Below are 15536 nucleotides of genomic sequence, written 5' to 3' on the forward strand. Positions count from 1 at the left end.
AACATAGCCTTGCACTTTGTTTATTACAATGATGAAATTACTTATCATTTGGCGTCAATGCCCCTACCATGCCCCTATTACATCATTGAAACTTAAATACATACCAAGACACTTTAGATGTAGAATTTCTTAAGGTTGTCGGCGTTCCATGGTCGAGGAAGTTGCTTGCCTTTGGTGTCGACGAGGTTGTAGGTGCCAGGTCGAATAACTTTTGCAATCTTGTAAGGACCTTCCCAGTTAGGTCCCATTTTTCCGAGGGTGCTTCTTCGGCCAGTTGCTTCAATTTTCCTCAGTACCCAATCTCCTTCGTGCAATGGCCGAGGACGAACTCTTTTGTTGAAATACTGAGCAATCTTCTGCTTATAGGCAATGGACTTGAGCAGAGTGTTTCCTCTTGTTTCGGGGAGCAAATCGAGATTCACCCTTTTTTCGACTTCATTTTTCTCGTAATCATAGTAGGTGACTCGTGGTGAGGGAATGCCAACCTCGACGGGAAGGACGGCGTCGCTTCCATAGACAAGTGAAAAAGGAGTTTGCCCAGTTGATTCTTTGACAGTGGTTCGAGCCGACCATAAGACACCTGGCAGATCATCGACCCAAGAACCACTAGATCCCTCGATCATTGTCTTGAGTCCATTCAAGATAATCTTGTTAGCAGATTCTGCCTGACCATTGCTTTGGGGCCGTGAAACCGACGTGAACCGAGTCTGTATGCCGAAGCGATCACAGTATCCCTTGGTGGCCTTGCTATCAAACTGTCGACCATTGTCTGATATTAATGTCCGAGGGACCCCAAATTTCGTGATGATATTCCTCCAGATGAATTGTTGCACTTGCTTGTCGCTTATCTTTGCCAGAGGTTCTGCCTCGATCCATTTAGTGAAGTAGTCGACAGCCACAATTAAGAATTTTCTCTGGCCGGAAGCCACTGGGAATGGGCCGAGGATGTCCATCCCCCATCTGTCGAAGGGTAAAACAGCTTGAACGGTTGTTAGGTCATTGGCCGGCATTCGGGTGAGATTAGCAAACTCTTGGCATCGACCACATCTTTTAACCAGGTCTGTTGCATCACTTCTTAAAGTTGGCCAATAGAAACCCGACCGGAGCGCTTTTCCTGCAATGGTTCTTGCCCCTTGGTGGCTCCCGCACGCCCCTTGGTGTATCTCCCTGAGTATGTAATTTCCTTCCTCTGGGGTGACACATTTGAGCAAGGGGTGGGTGTATGAAACCTTGTAGAGAGCCTCATTATGCCAAAGGAACCAATCTGCTTGCTTCTTGATCGATGCCGCCTCTTTTTCACTGTCAGGGAGCACGTTGTCTCTTTTGTACTTTATGATTTTCTCCATCCAATCTGGACCTCTGTCTAAGCTCATGAATGCCTCGACATTTATGTTAGGCTCTTGGAGAACTTCCCAAATAATTGTCCTAGGCTCAATCCCCTCTGCGGAACTCGCTAACCTTGAAAGGGCATCGGCTTGTTGGTTTTCTGACCGGGGAATGTGTTGGATGGTGAAACCCTGCAGTTGGTCGATGACTTTCCTTGCCTTTGACAGGTACATTTTCATGCTGTCTTCTTTAGCTTCGAAATCCCCTTGAATTTGTCCGACAATGAGTTGTGAGTCGGACTTGGCTTGCACAGAGACAGCCCCCGCGGCTTGACACATTTGAATTCCAAGGATGAGCGCTTCATACTCTGACTCGTTATTGGAGGCTAGGAATGAGAACTTAACAGCATATTCGAACCGATCACCGCTGGGTGTTTTGATTAGTATGCCCGCTCCACATCCTGTCCTAGTGGCCGACCCATCAACATAGAGTTCCCACGACTTTTGGCTCGTCGTTTCTCTTTCGGGTGGCCGATTGGTGCATTCGACGATAAAATCGGCGAGGGCTTGTGCTTTGATTGCCCTTCTCGGCTCATATTCCAGGCCGAAATCCGAGAGCTGGTTTGCCCATTCAGTCATGCGGTTCGAGTGATTTCGACTCTCAATGACCTTTCTCAGAGGTTGGCTTGTCAGTACCTTGATTGGATGTGCCTGGAAGTATGGTTTGAGTTTTCGACTGGCCATTACTAGGGCGTATACCAATTTCTCAATGAGTGGGTACTTGGCTTCTGCTCCTCGGAATGCATGGCTGATGAAGTATACTGGGTGTTGCTGTTTCTCTCTTTCGGCGACAAGGACCGCGCTAAGTGCATACTCAGTGATGCCCAAGTAAAGGTATAAAGTTTCCCCTGCTAATGGCGAGACCAACTTGGGAATGGTCGAGAGATGCGCCTTCAGTTGTTGGAAAGCAGCCTCGGCTTCGGCATTCCAACTAAACCCCGCTCCTTTCAGTACTTTGAAGAAAGCCAGACTTTTATCGGCCGATCGGGACAAGAACCTGCCGAGGGCTGCTATGCATCCAGTGAGTCTTTGGACTTCCTTGACTGACCGGGGGGATTTCATGTCGAGGAGCGCCTGTATTTTGTCAGGATTTGCTTCTATTCCCCTTTCATCCACAAGGAATCCGAGGCACTTCCCACCTTTGACACCAAATACGCATTTCTTTGGATTGAGCTTCATGCTGTGTAGGCGTAGGGTCTTGAGTGTTTCTTCGAGATCGGAGGGGTGCCCTTCAGGGAGTTTTCTCTTAACGATCATGTCGTCAACGTACACTTCGATGTTCCTCCCAATCTGTTCCCCAAAGATTTTGTTAACTAGCCTCTGGTATGTTGCCCCTGCATTTTTTAGCCCGAAGGGCATCACTTTGTAGCAATATACTCCTTGGCTGGTGATGAAAGCAGTGTGGGCTTGGTCTTTTTCGGACATGGGAATCTGATGATAGCCTGCATTGGCATCCATGAAGCTGAACAGGCCGTGTCCGGCCGTCGAGTCGACGAGCCTGTCAATTTTTGGCAGAGGGTAGTCATCTTTTGGGCAAGCTTTATTTAGGTCTCTGAAGTCGACGCACATTCGCCAGGTTCCGTTCGGCTTCTTTACCAAGACCACATTAGAGAGCCACTCTGAGTATTGACACTCCCGGATGAACCCTGCCTCCAACAACTTGCGGATTTCTTCAGCAGCAGCTTGGTTGCGTTCTTGGCCTTGATGCCGCAACTTCTGTTTGATTGGTCGATGACCTTTTTTGATGTTCAGTTCGTGCACCATAGTCCGTCGGTCGATGCCCGGCATTTCCTTGACCGAGAAAGCAAACACATCCCTGTATTCTCGCAAGATATCAATGATCTTGCCTCGCAATTCTTCGCCTAGGTTCTTTCCAACCCGGACGGTATGGAGTGGATCTTTGTCAAGCACTATCTCCTCATCTTCCTCGGCTGGTCTAGGCCGGGCATAAAATTTTGGATCTTCGCCAAGGAATACACCTAGATCGTCAGCCGGAGACTCTTTTTCCTCCACACATCTCTTCTTCCGAGGGGGTTCTGTGTTCGGGATTGAATTTTTCTCATTCCTGAAGCTGTTGTTATAACATTGCCAAGCAGACCGCTGATCTCCATAGAGTTTTCCGACTACCCCGCTGTCCGTTTCATATTGGAGGAGGAGTTGGTAGGTTGAGATTGCAGCCTTGATTTTGTTTAGCAGAGGCCTCCCCATTATTATGTTGTAAGGCAAGGGCGTGTCGACGACCATGAAGTCTATGGGAAGGTTTCTTCCTTTTCCTTTTTCTCCAATACGGACGGGGAGCTTGATCATGCCGACGGGGTATACAGATTGACCTCCGAATCCTACGAGAGGTTGGCTGATGTCGACGAGGTCACTTTTCTTGTAACGTAGTCTCTCGAGGCATTCAAGAGTTAGGATGTCAGCCGAGCTTCCACTATCAATCAATACTCTTTTAACTGTTCGGTTGGCTACCTTGATTTCGACAACCAGGGGATCATCGTGCGGACCATGAATAACTCGGGAGGAGTCCTCTTGGAATGTTATTGTGGGACATTTGAGATTTGATGGAGGTGCTTCGACATCGAGGATCTGCTGGGTTAGTGCGTGTAAGTGTCTTTTTCTGGCGTTGCCGGTTAGGCCACCGGATGCGAGACCCCCTGCTATCACCCCAACATATCCCTCGGTGTGATCACTATGGGCATCTGATCCCTTGTTATCTTCCTTCTTGTCAGAGGAGGAGCCCTTCAAAAATTTGTTCAACTTTCCCTCGTCGGCCAGTCTGTCCAAGGCCCTTTTCAATTCTCGACAGTCCTTGGTAGTGTGTCCGCACTCTTTGTGGAACTCACACCAGAGGCTCTTATCTCTTTTGGACGCGGGGGTCCTGATCGGGGTCGGACTTGGCAACAATGACTTTTCCTTGATGTCAAGGTATATCTCTCTCCTGTTACTGTTGTACCGAGGGTCATTTCCGTTATCAGTCTCTTTGGGTCTCTTTTCTTTTTCTCGTCCACCGACCTCTTTTTTCCTCTTAAGGTCAGCTTCGACCGACGGATTGCAGATTTCCGCGGACTGAATGTACCTTTGTGCCCGGACCATTGCTTGGGGCAGGGTTGATATTTGTTCGTCGGCCAAGACCCAACGAAATCGGCTTCCTGCCTTTAGCCCGGTCATGAGTGCGGTGAAGGCAACGGAATCTTGCAAGTTCGGTATGTTCAGGGATTCGTCATTGAATCTCTTAATGTATTCCTTGAGACTTTCGTTGGGTTGTTGTCGGACGGACATGAGATGCATACTGGTCTTCTTGTATACTTGTCCGGCAATGAACTGTGACTTAAATAGAGCTTCGAGCACTGAGAATCTTGTGATGACACCAGCCGACAGCCCTGAGAACCATGAGAGGGCCATCCCTTTGAGAGTGGCCGGGAAAAACCTGCACCATGCCGCTTCATCTCCTGTTTGGACAGTCATTCGGGCCTTGTAGGCATCCATATGGTCGTTCGGGTCAGAGGTGCCATCATATGGGTCGATGGAAGGCACCTTGACTTTGTTCGGGGTTGGTGCTTCAATGATCTGTCTGCTAAAAGGACTTAGGAAGCTGAGGTTGCCGAGCTGCACCTCGTCTCGAGGGGGAGTTGGCTCTCGTCTCCCAGTCAGAGGAGGTTCTCTCTCTGTTCGGGTGTGTCTATCAGCCCCTCTTCCAGATGTGATTGAGTTTTCTTCTTGATCTCGTTCTCGAGAGGACCCGTGCTGAGATCTTGGAGTTTCCACTGGGGTGAGGGAATGTCGAGGGTGATCAAGGGATCTTCTCGGACTCTCATGTTGAGAGCGAGCAGAAATCCCCTCGGCACCTCTCTGTCTCCCCTCGGTTCTTCGAGAGTTGATGATTTCGCGGGCGTCGAGCTCACCTCTCCTGAGTCTTCGTCGGACAATCACATTTCGAGCATCGCTTCGGCCATGCCTCTGGGGTGGCGGGGGGAGGCTTCTCGAAGCCCGAGGTTCCCCTAGGTGTCGAGGAAGGTTCAGCAGTGGTTCATGGTCTCTTTCGGACCGAGGAGGACCTCTCGTAGAGAGTGTGCTTCTTGGTTGCCCCCTGGGTCGGGATGGTCCTTCATTGGCATCCCGGAGGTTCAACACGGCGGCCCTGAGGCTACGCTCTAGAGTGTCGTTGAACTGTTCAGCCAGTCTCCTTAAGTCTTCCTGTGTGACGGGCAAAGGTCCCTCGACTTCTCCGTGAGGTTGCGGGTCACTGGCATGGATCGACTCGAGCACGTGATCGTGTCGAGAAGACAGCACTGGACCATGACGCGACCGATCGTCCACATGTCTGGAGGCCGAGGACCTTCCTTGAGAGGGTGACCGGGTAGGTGAAGGATGTCGAATGGGTGACGGTCGTCGAGCACGTCTGGTGTTCACCATGGCTTTTTGTTAAGCGATCCCCACAGACGGCGCCAAACTGTTTCTGCCTGAGAAACTGTGAATATAATAACTTGGGGGATTAACGTAACCGATGACGTATTCGACTGTGATTTCCGAGGAACCTTCGTATGATAATTAAAATTAGATAAGTTGTTGTTAAGTGAGAAGAACTAGAGAGAGAGTGACTGATTTGCTTTTTTAGGTAATGATTAGATAAAATCTTTTTAATGATTACAGTAGAGTATTTATATGATTACACAGGGGTAATTACGTAATTACGTCTACTTCTAAGGAACAGTTGTCTTCCTTGGTTTCTAAGATTCGGGGGCATTTTCGTCTTTTTGTATCGAGTTGGGCTGACCATGTATATGGGCCCAAACAATTACCAATTATATAAATTCGTTCTTAAATTCCATTTCTATTCCCCCAATCATATATTAGCTTCTTTCTCATTACATTTCAACTCAATTTCTCTCTCAATTCTCCATATCTCGACACTATTGCCTTTAACCCAATTTATTGGCTTCCTGAATTTTAATTCCCATAAACATAAACACTCCACACAACTAATACCTTGATTCAGACCCATTAGACAAATACTTTATTTTCCTTAGACAACTTATGAAAAACTGAACTCCCATATTAAGACCATTCTATTTTCATCTTTAACGTAACTCATGATTTAATTTGCTTGTGTATTCCCTATCACATTAAAAAGTATTCCGTATTTTTTGTTTCTAAACATTAATTAGATCCGTGGCACAATTTAATTATATACTCCTCTAATTGAAATCATCATTTATTCTTAAATATTAAATTAAACTAGATGAGCTTAGTGTGCCTGAAATATGTTTTATAAACATTTATATAAAACTCAAATGCTCAAAATAACTTTAATATTCATGGAAATGTTTTTTTTTTAATTTCAAACTCATGAGTCATAAAAAAAACATGAAGACTTTATCATTGATTATAAAGTACGTCATTATTCTTTATAATAAACTCTTTTTAAAGCTTGATGAAGATTCCTTTATTTGCAAACTATTGTCATTTCAAGAACTCAAACAAAAATGAAAACATCCTTATCTATGATCGTTCTAACTCTTAAATTCATTAAAACACTTTAATGTTGTTTGAAGCTAGTTTATAGTCCATAATTAATAGATTTAAGAAAAACATGTGACTTTTAGGAAGCTCCAAAATAAAGGCGGCTTGGTAGAAACAATTTATAAAATCGTTATATATATATTTTAAAGAATTATAAAGGCTGGTTAAAGAGATAAATTAAAATGAATAGTTTTGGTTATATACTCAATAAATTTACGACTTTCAAATTTAAACATGCTAAATCCTTCATTGTTAACACTTAGTCAAAAGACAACAATCTGTTAATGCGTGCTTTAAAGACACGAGTAAACATAACCTTGTTAGTTCAAACTTTACTCGAATGAACCATTAGCATCCTTAAATATAATTTTCCTTTATTTCATAAAGATTCTTAAACCTTTCGACTCATTCCCAAAATCTAAGCAGAGACTCTTGATATACTCATTTCCTTAGGTATACATGCTTAGTTCTCTTCTTAGTATTTCAAAATGCAAAATGGTTCCTTCTTTGCAAATTAAAACAAATACCATTTCATCATATTAATAAAGAAATTAATTGATAAACCATTTTATTAAATCGATTGTGACTCATGAAACACTACAAATTCATTTGAAAATCACAAGTCAAACATACATACATATATGCATAGTATTGCTAATAATTTATCATACTAACACAAAATATAGTTTCAAACAATGAAATTGGTTGGACAATGTGTACCTCCAGTCACCCAAGAATACGCAACCCAATCACTAGTCCTCTGGTTAAATTCCATGATTCACTTCTCCTCAAATCTATTTCACTAATTTCACTTCAACACACAAGGCATGAATTAATAAACTACTCACTCGCATTGAACTAGACATACTAGAATTCTTTCAAGAATATTATAATTGATTTCTAAAATATATCTATTTCAAAACTAATTATAAAACTCGATTTGTTTAAATGAAAGCGGATTGGTCGGACAAATCGAGTTTAAACAAATCGAGTTTTATAATTAGTTTTGAAATAGATATACTTTACCTTGCAAGAAAGAAAACAATAAACCATTAAACATTGCAAAGCGTGCTTAATATGTTTCCCAAGTGGATACAGAGTACAATATTTACTGAAAAATGCTTGACAAAATCACGAGTTAACCGGTGTGTATTAATGTTTATTTGTTTATCTACAATTCTGTTTCATAGATGTTGAAATTTTAAAGAAGAATGACAAGAACTAGGGCAGTGTGACAGTGACGGATTTTAGACACTTTTACAAGGGGTGCCAAATGCCAATAGAAGAATTAGGCACTTATACAATAATTCACAAATTGCAGGATAACAATAACTAAAAACACACTAACAATAACTAAAAATACACTACAGAATTTTTCGCACGGATGAACCTAATGAATTAGAACTAAAGAGGAAAGAAAGACGAAATACAAGTTGTGCAGAGTATTTATCAAGAAGTTTCATTTACAGTTTCTGTGACACTAATCTTTTCAGATGCTGCTACATGAGACTTGCTTCTTCGTTGATCATCCTCAATGTGTTCCTCAATCTCAACATCAGGCTCTTGCTTGCCTTCAGAACCCACTGTTATTTGGTGAAAACTTTCCTGGATTTTTGTTACACCCTTCTCGACAGGCTCCATTGCCTGGTTTATTGTCAGCTTTACATCCTCAACAACCTGCCATTTACTCATACATTAACCAACATATAAAAGTTGCTAGAGATGGCCACACGAGGCGGGTTGAGTGGGTCATGGGTGGATTCAGTGGGTTGTGGGTCAGGGATAGTTGACACACGACCCGCCTCGGTAAAAGTTAAGGTGGGTTGTGCCGGAAAAAATGGATAGGTACGTTACGTGGGTCGTGGTAGGTTGTGCGGGTCAACTGGGTCCGAAGGGTGTGGTGGGTTACGACGATTTTTCGGACCTCATGTAACTCTGATGGATCGGGTGGGTTTGTAGGTTCAAACGAGTTTTAGGAGCTGATGTCGGTCAGGTGGGTTTAGACGATTACTTAAGCGTTAAAAATTACAAATTTTATATGAACCTAAATTAATTATTTTTTGTGTTATTGACATGCTCACATAAATGCAATACATGTATATTTAAACAATAACATAAATAGCAATTTAAACATACAAAATAGTTTAAATGGTGATGGTGGGTCACAGAGTTAGGTGGGTTGGGTTCGTGTGTTGGGTGGGTTGGTTTGGGTATCATGGTTGGTGGTGGGTTGTGCGGGTCCGATGGAGTGGGCCGAAATCGGCTGTGTTGAAAAAACTCGACCCACGACACAACAACAAAAATATCCGGGTCGGGCGGGTCATAAGTGGGTCCGACCCACGTGACCCACTATGGGTAGTGTCAGGGTGGGTTGGATTCCTATTTCTGATTTATGGAATGCCTATTTCTAGGTGCAAAATCAAGAAAACCCTATTACACTATCAGACTGTATAAAAGCATTGCATTTTCTGATTTATGGAATGCCTATTTCTAGGTGTCATAAATCATTGATCAAACTTCTGCCAAAAAAAAAAATCAGTGATCAATTACGAACAGTCTAGTACAGCATATATATGGAGTATGTTTGTACCTGCTGACCACCCTCGCGGACAATATCTTGCACACTCTCACTAATACTTGTTCCAGGAGCTTTGACCTCAGTTTCAGTCTTCTCAATCGTAGTTGGTCCTTCGTCCTTTCCTTTCTCGTCTATGTCGATGACTGTTTTCTCAGTTCGAGTGCTAACTTTTCCATATTCCGAAACTTGTATGAAATTATACGGTTTTGCAGAAAACACATAGACATGAGCTATAGCAGCTACTGCCATCTGTGCAGCACATAACAAACCGTAACTATTTGCACATAGCCGATGAACAAGTCTTATTATGGACTTATCTGAATATGTATGAAATAAACTTATTTGTGTGTGAAATGACTGGTAAAAAAAACTTATTTTTCATAAACTTATATTATCTGAATTTATGTGAACTTAACTGAACTTATTTTGAAATAAACCAACATAAGTATGAACGGAGCAGAGCCTTTAAGTGAATGAGAGACTTACTTCTATGCAGATCAAAAAATCTTGCAAACCAGTCTGAATTTTTCCTTCTTTAGGCAGAATTCCAAGTGTACAGAGGAGAGCAATTCCTACACCTTGCCACCATGTAGCAAACACAATAGCCTTGAAGCTAATGAACTTTGCAAGCGGTTTAATTGGCTTGAGCCTTTCATGAGTCACATTATAGAACTGAACTAGACAATACAATGCCCACATTTGGCTGAAGTTTAATACAATCGTAATGTACGGATACCTGAAAAGACACTGATGAATAATATCAGAGTCGAGCACTACAGCAAATGCTAGGAGAAACGTAGCCAGCATTAAGGTCATATTCTGCTCACCTTATTCCCACTTATTTCAGGAAAAATAAGTTCAGATGAGTTCATAAAATGAAATTCAGGTGAATAGAACGCACCCTAAGTATCAATTTTTTTATAATTTCTACTTATGCATAATTCGAAGGATTAAGAGTCAAGGACGTGTATTGGGAAGCGTAAAGTCAACATGGTGCAGTATTTAAGGAACGGAGGAGGTAATTTATGTACGTACATTGTTAACTTACCCATAATACCACTTGAACTGGCCATCACCATAGACACCACACATCTCCAGAACAAAAGTTAAGAATGCACAAACTGTCTTCAAAATCATCTGGTTACTACGCAAACGTTAGTCTAGCAATAAATTCGATAAAAATAACCTCCACAAAAATGAAAGCACTTACATATTGAACAAGACCAAATTTGATTATGGAGAACAATTGTTCTCCAATAACGCATGGCCGTAGAAAGAAGTTTCTAAATGATTGTGGATCTGATGACGACTCTGGTTCTCTGTCTCCTCCTTCTTCTAACAGTGGTTTGTTAAGTACATTTCTTGATTCATTCTTCAACAGTTCTAGAACTCTTTCTTCTCCGCCTGCCGTACTATGAAATATCATACATTTAAGCATAGCATACTCATCATCATAAACATGAAAAGTTCGACTATACATGTTCAGCAGCTAATCCTTTTCCATTTCCTAAAGAAACTGATTATTATCATGTCTTAAATCCAGAATACCTAAGTTTACGTGGACTCTTCATTTACCTCAAATACCTGTGTTGGATCCTCGATATGGGTTCGGACACTTCCGACACTTCATTTGGGACCAAAATCATGCAAATTGTTTTACAAAATAGTCAGGTTGGACACTTAGACATGTACTTATGTCTGATATAGGTATCCATGCCCGGGTAACATAGCGGAATACTCATAAAGAAATTCAATAGTTCCGTAAAAAGAAAACAAAAATCTAGTGGCAAATAGACTCACATGTGGGTAACGGAATACAAAGAATAACAACTAACAGAAAAATACAGAATCCAGTTCTTTCAGACCTTTTAACACGTACTGATGAAATTTAGAGCTTACCGATACAAGAAATCAGATAGCTCCCGAAAGCATACAAGGCGTATGCTTCATAACAATTTCTCAAAATGTCACAAGCTAGGGAAGTCTTAGGATTTGTCAAGGATATGATCTGAGAAACCAAAAAAAATTAATCAGATAATTTGTACACTATCAATTTACAGTATATCTTGAAATATCCTTTCCGGAGAGAAAATCAGAACCTAAATCTGCATACCATAGGAAGGATACTTACAGACTCAGTGGCGTAGATAGGAACTATGAGAAGCACAGCCACAATCCATTTTTGCTCCTGGATAGAATTTTTTTACATTAAGAAGTCTTTACGCCACGTTTTCATGTGAGAGAGACGTCAAGTAGCAATGGATGAAATAATGAGGTTAAGTAAACACATTGCAGAAATGACATGTTAATTATAACACTACATAAATAATCACTTTATATCTAGAGATGAGAAATTTCGTCTCTAATTAGTCTAAATCCGTCTCAAAATGATGATTAGAGACGGGATTGAGACGGAAATAGGGCGTCCCTATAGGGGTCGTCTCAAAATCTTTGAGACAGAATCTTGGCAATCTATTACAACTTTGAGACAGAATTTTTTAAATTCCATATGCAAGTCCATCTCAATTTTTATTTAGAGAGAAAATTTTAGTAATCTGTCTCAAATTTAAGATGTTTATAGTATCCATCTCAAAATCTGTCTCTAATAATGCATAAGTTTGTGGTGTGCAAACTACTAGTAAGCAAACTCTACAAATTGTGAAAATTTCCTGCATCAAAGCTTCTTCATAGCACAACATATGTTACCAAGTTTATATTAGGTTTCAACAGAATGCTTAGCCCATCGTCCATTAGCCGTGGTTCCATTAAATCCTAAAAGTGTATAGTATCTATAGTTCTTTACACTACATATGTACTCCATCAGTAACGTATTGATGCAATTAAATGAACTAACTTCAAAGATTGAGAACTGTAGAAATATTTTTGCATATTACTAGTTTTGCTATATATAATAAATTCACATCAATTAAAAAAACTTCTTAATCCATCTGTTTTAAGGTGTGCAAGTCAAAATCAGCAATCATATATTCATACCAAATTAATCTACTGGTATGGCATAGGCGAAGAGTGTACCGCGGGATTATTATATGCTCTTAGGTGTTGGAATATCAGAACAATAGAGAGAACTGATGCGAGCAATGCAAAGAATCCTGCCGTAATGGTGCCTGGTCCACGGACTTTCTTGTATGCGGTCAATCCTTTTTCGATTATGCTGGAAAGACGTACAAATACACCACGAGAATCACGGATATCGTGGATGAACATCTCCCACGTACGTTGAACTCGATCTTCACCACTACAAATGTAACGGAAGAAATTAGCTAATGTACGTATGTTGTAGACTATTGAAATCTTTGTATACACAAGGTGAAAAGCCATAGTATCTAACCGATGAACTTAAAGGAAATATTTATTAATTTACTCCCTCAGTCTTGTTTTACTTGCTCCATTTGACTCAAAAAGCTCTTACAAAAAATGGTCAAATGAGGAAAGTAAAACGAGATTGAGGGAGTAATTAGCATTGAGCACATTGATGAAGAAGAAAACCCATGTCCTTCGTATTGTTATGTAGCGTATCCATTGGAAACTTTTTCACGTAGAATCCCTTACACCTTCTTGAAGAGGGTTTCTTTACTAGCATATTTCAACTGTGCACAACATATTAACATGTTGTAATTTTTGGATTCGTCTCTATTCGATAAGAGAACTCCTGAGGACAAGATGTCCTTTTTATGAAATTTCGGCCTATTGCACCCTCCCCTTACTAACGTGTCAGATTTGTTAAAAAAAAGTCTTTAGTCTACTCCGTATATTTGGAAAAGATGATTTCACACCCAAAAAACTATCACGCACGCAGTGTAGGCATAAACATTAGTGTTGAATATGTAAACACTTTCTAAGGCCCGCCTTAGGGTATTCAAAGGGAAAGAGATAAATTGAACAAGTAAGGCCATAGCCTAAGCCTATTGCCCGATTGGTATGATTCTAGATAATCAAATTTAACAAATCTTCCGAGCTTAGGTTAAGTTCTAATCTGAAGATAGAAATGGCGAGGATCCTAATGCATCATCAAATTGAAATGCAATAAAATCGCTTAGCGGGTTACCATTCTGTATAATGGATCATCAATGAACAAAAGGATAATAATCAAATCTACAAGGGGAATGTATATAGCATTTCTCATGTGGAATATAGAACAATGTGACCTTATTATGAGATTGGATATGGGTTAGCAATTCGCTAACTGGTTTGCTAAATTCGACCAAAAAATAAACCAGTTTCATGTTATAATTCACTGTTTCGGTTCGTGGGGTGATTAGGGAATTAGTGTTGAATACGGGCCTGGGCCGCGCCCGTCAACAAGAGAGAGACCACTTAACAAGTCCAAATGAGGTTCCATCTTAAAACCATATGGCAATAAGGGGAGTAGCCCCTTGGCCTTATTAAGTGATTACTCTCTTCTCTTTTGTCAATGTGGGACTCTCACACGTGATGTTTCATGGGTCAGATCTTAACACTTCCCCTCACGTGTGAGGTCCCTTTTCAATATGGGTCACATGTGATGTTTCATGGGTCAGAGTGTGTTTTATTACTCCCCCTCACATGGATCCCGTTCAGTTGGCCCATAATACAGTACAGTAAGGTCCCAACAGTTAGTGAAGCTCTGATACCATGTTAGGAATTGTGTTTTCTTGGTTTGTATTTCTGTAAAGTGTAACTTATATACAAACTAATATCGGGCCCTAAACATGTGCAGCCCAAACCTAAATACATTAGGTTACATAATTACAATAATGCTCAACAATTAGGCTACATTAGGCCAAATAATAAAAACAGTTTCACCTAATAATTCGTTTTTTCGGTTCGTGGGGTGATTAGGAATTAGGTACCACCGGTATAGAATATCAAGTGATCATCATACAAATCTTGATACTGCATCATTGACTGCATTTTCCCCCCCTCAAATTCTCATACTAGAAGTAATTTAACATAGAAAATAACAATAAAATCACACTAGTAGCAAATAAGAGTAATTAACAAATTTATCAAACAAATTTTTAAACAAAATTGTAGAACTTTCCTCGAAAATTGGTCAAAAGCAGCACACAAGTTTTGACCAATTTTCCCAGTTCCCATGGGAAAATCTCAAAATATTTCCAAGAAAAGTTTACCAACGAATTAATTTAATAATCATTGAATCAAGCAACAAAGTTTAAACATTTGTTCCCTAATTTCCAAATCCATAGACAGTAAAATGTAGATCAGTTACTCCCCCATTTCATACTCATATTCCAATTTAGAATTTAGACACGATTCCTAACCAAAGAGAACCTTTGTTCCAAATTATTTTCAAGTAGGTCCTATTAAATTGGCTCAATTAATATTTTAATATATCATAATTTACTTTTTTGCTAACAAAAATTATAGTATAAATTATCCAAAATGTGCATTGGCAAATATAAAAGTAAAAATTGAAACATATTTATAGAACAGACATAGTAATATATACAGAGTTTAACAAAATTAACTAAAAATACGAAAAACATGGCTTGAATAAAGGAGGGGTGGATTTCTAACCTGGGAAAGGTTCTCAAAAACTGCTGGGGATAACCCTGATCTGATATGAACAGATCACTGACTGATAATTTCGGGTGAGTAGTGCAGAATTTTTTTGTTTAAGAAGAATGGGGCATATTTATATGTTTGCTACCGTTGCATGACACGTTTCGTTGTACGCCTTTGGGGCTGCTTTTACGTTCTCACACGTCACTTTGTGCCAACATATCACATATTAAGACCCAAAACATTGCATTTGTAATCTTGTAATTGTATGACTTTGGATTGTATCCAATGAGCAGAGCTGTCAAAAACCGATTTGAGTCGAGAACTTGATCTGAATCGATCTAGATACGTAATTGATCGGAATTCGAATATTGTAAAAATAGAAAACTCCGATCTTAATCCACTGGATAAAACGGATAATCGATTTTAACCCATATTGATCACAAATTCTTATTTACATGAGGTGTACGATAAATATTGTACACCAAAGTTAAAGTTGACGTAAAATGCTTAAAAGTCACCATCATATA

General features: G+C 40.4%; 1 protein-coding gene across 1 annotated transcript; it reads right to left on the reverse strand.

The window, feature by feature from the left end:
- Positions 1–8127: 8127 nt before the first annotated feature.
- On the reverse strand, positions 8128–15177 carry LOC110775663 (protein LAZ1 homolog 2). Its single transcript, XM_021980274.2, has 9 exons — positions 15022–15177; positions 12517–12739; positions 11615–11671; positions 11383–11491; positions 10694–10887; positions 10532–10620; positions 9970–10219; positions 9496–9732; positions 8128–8582 (listed from the first exon to the last, which is right to left on the reverse strand). The coding sequence occupies exons 2-9, from the start codon at positions 12706–12708 to the stop codon at positions 8355–8357; spliced, it is 1356 nt and encodes a 451-aa protein (XP_021835966.1). The 5' UTR covers positions 12709–12739; positions 15022–15177; the 3' UTR covers positions 8128–8354.
- Between the last annotated feature and the right edge of the window lie 359 nt (positions 15178–15536).

This window comes from Spinacia oleracea, chromosome 2 (genome assembly GCF_020520425.1).
Source record: "Spinacia oleracea cultivar Varoflay chromosome 2, BTI_SOV_V1, whole genome shotgun sequence".
Lineage (NCBI taxonomy): Eukaryota > Viridiplantae > Streptophyta > Magnoliopsida > Caryophyllales > Amaranthaceae > Spinacia > Spinacia oleracea.

Bases quoted from the DNA above. Each gene is read 5' to 3' on its own strand.
- LOC110775663 (XM_021980274.2), bottom strand. From the start codon at position 12,708: ATGTTCATCCACGATATCCGTGATTCTCGTGGTGTATTTGTACGTCTT. The intron at 11,672-12,516 runs GTACACTCTTCG...AATTCTATCCAG, and splicing joins GAGCATATAATAATCCCGCG to GAGCAAAAATGGATTGTGGC. The intron at 10,888-11,382 runs GTAAGCTCTAAA...ATAGTACGGCAG, and splicing joins CTATCTGATTTCTTGTATCG to GCGGAGAAGAAAGAGTTCTA.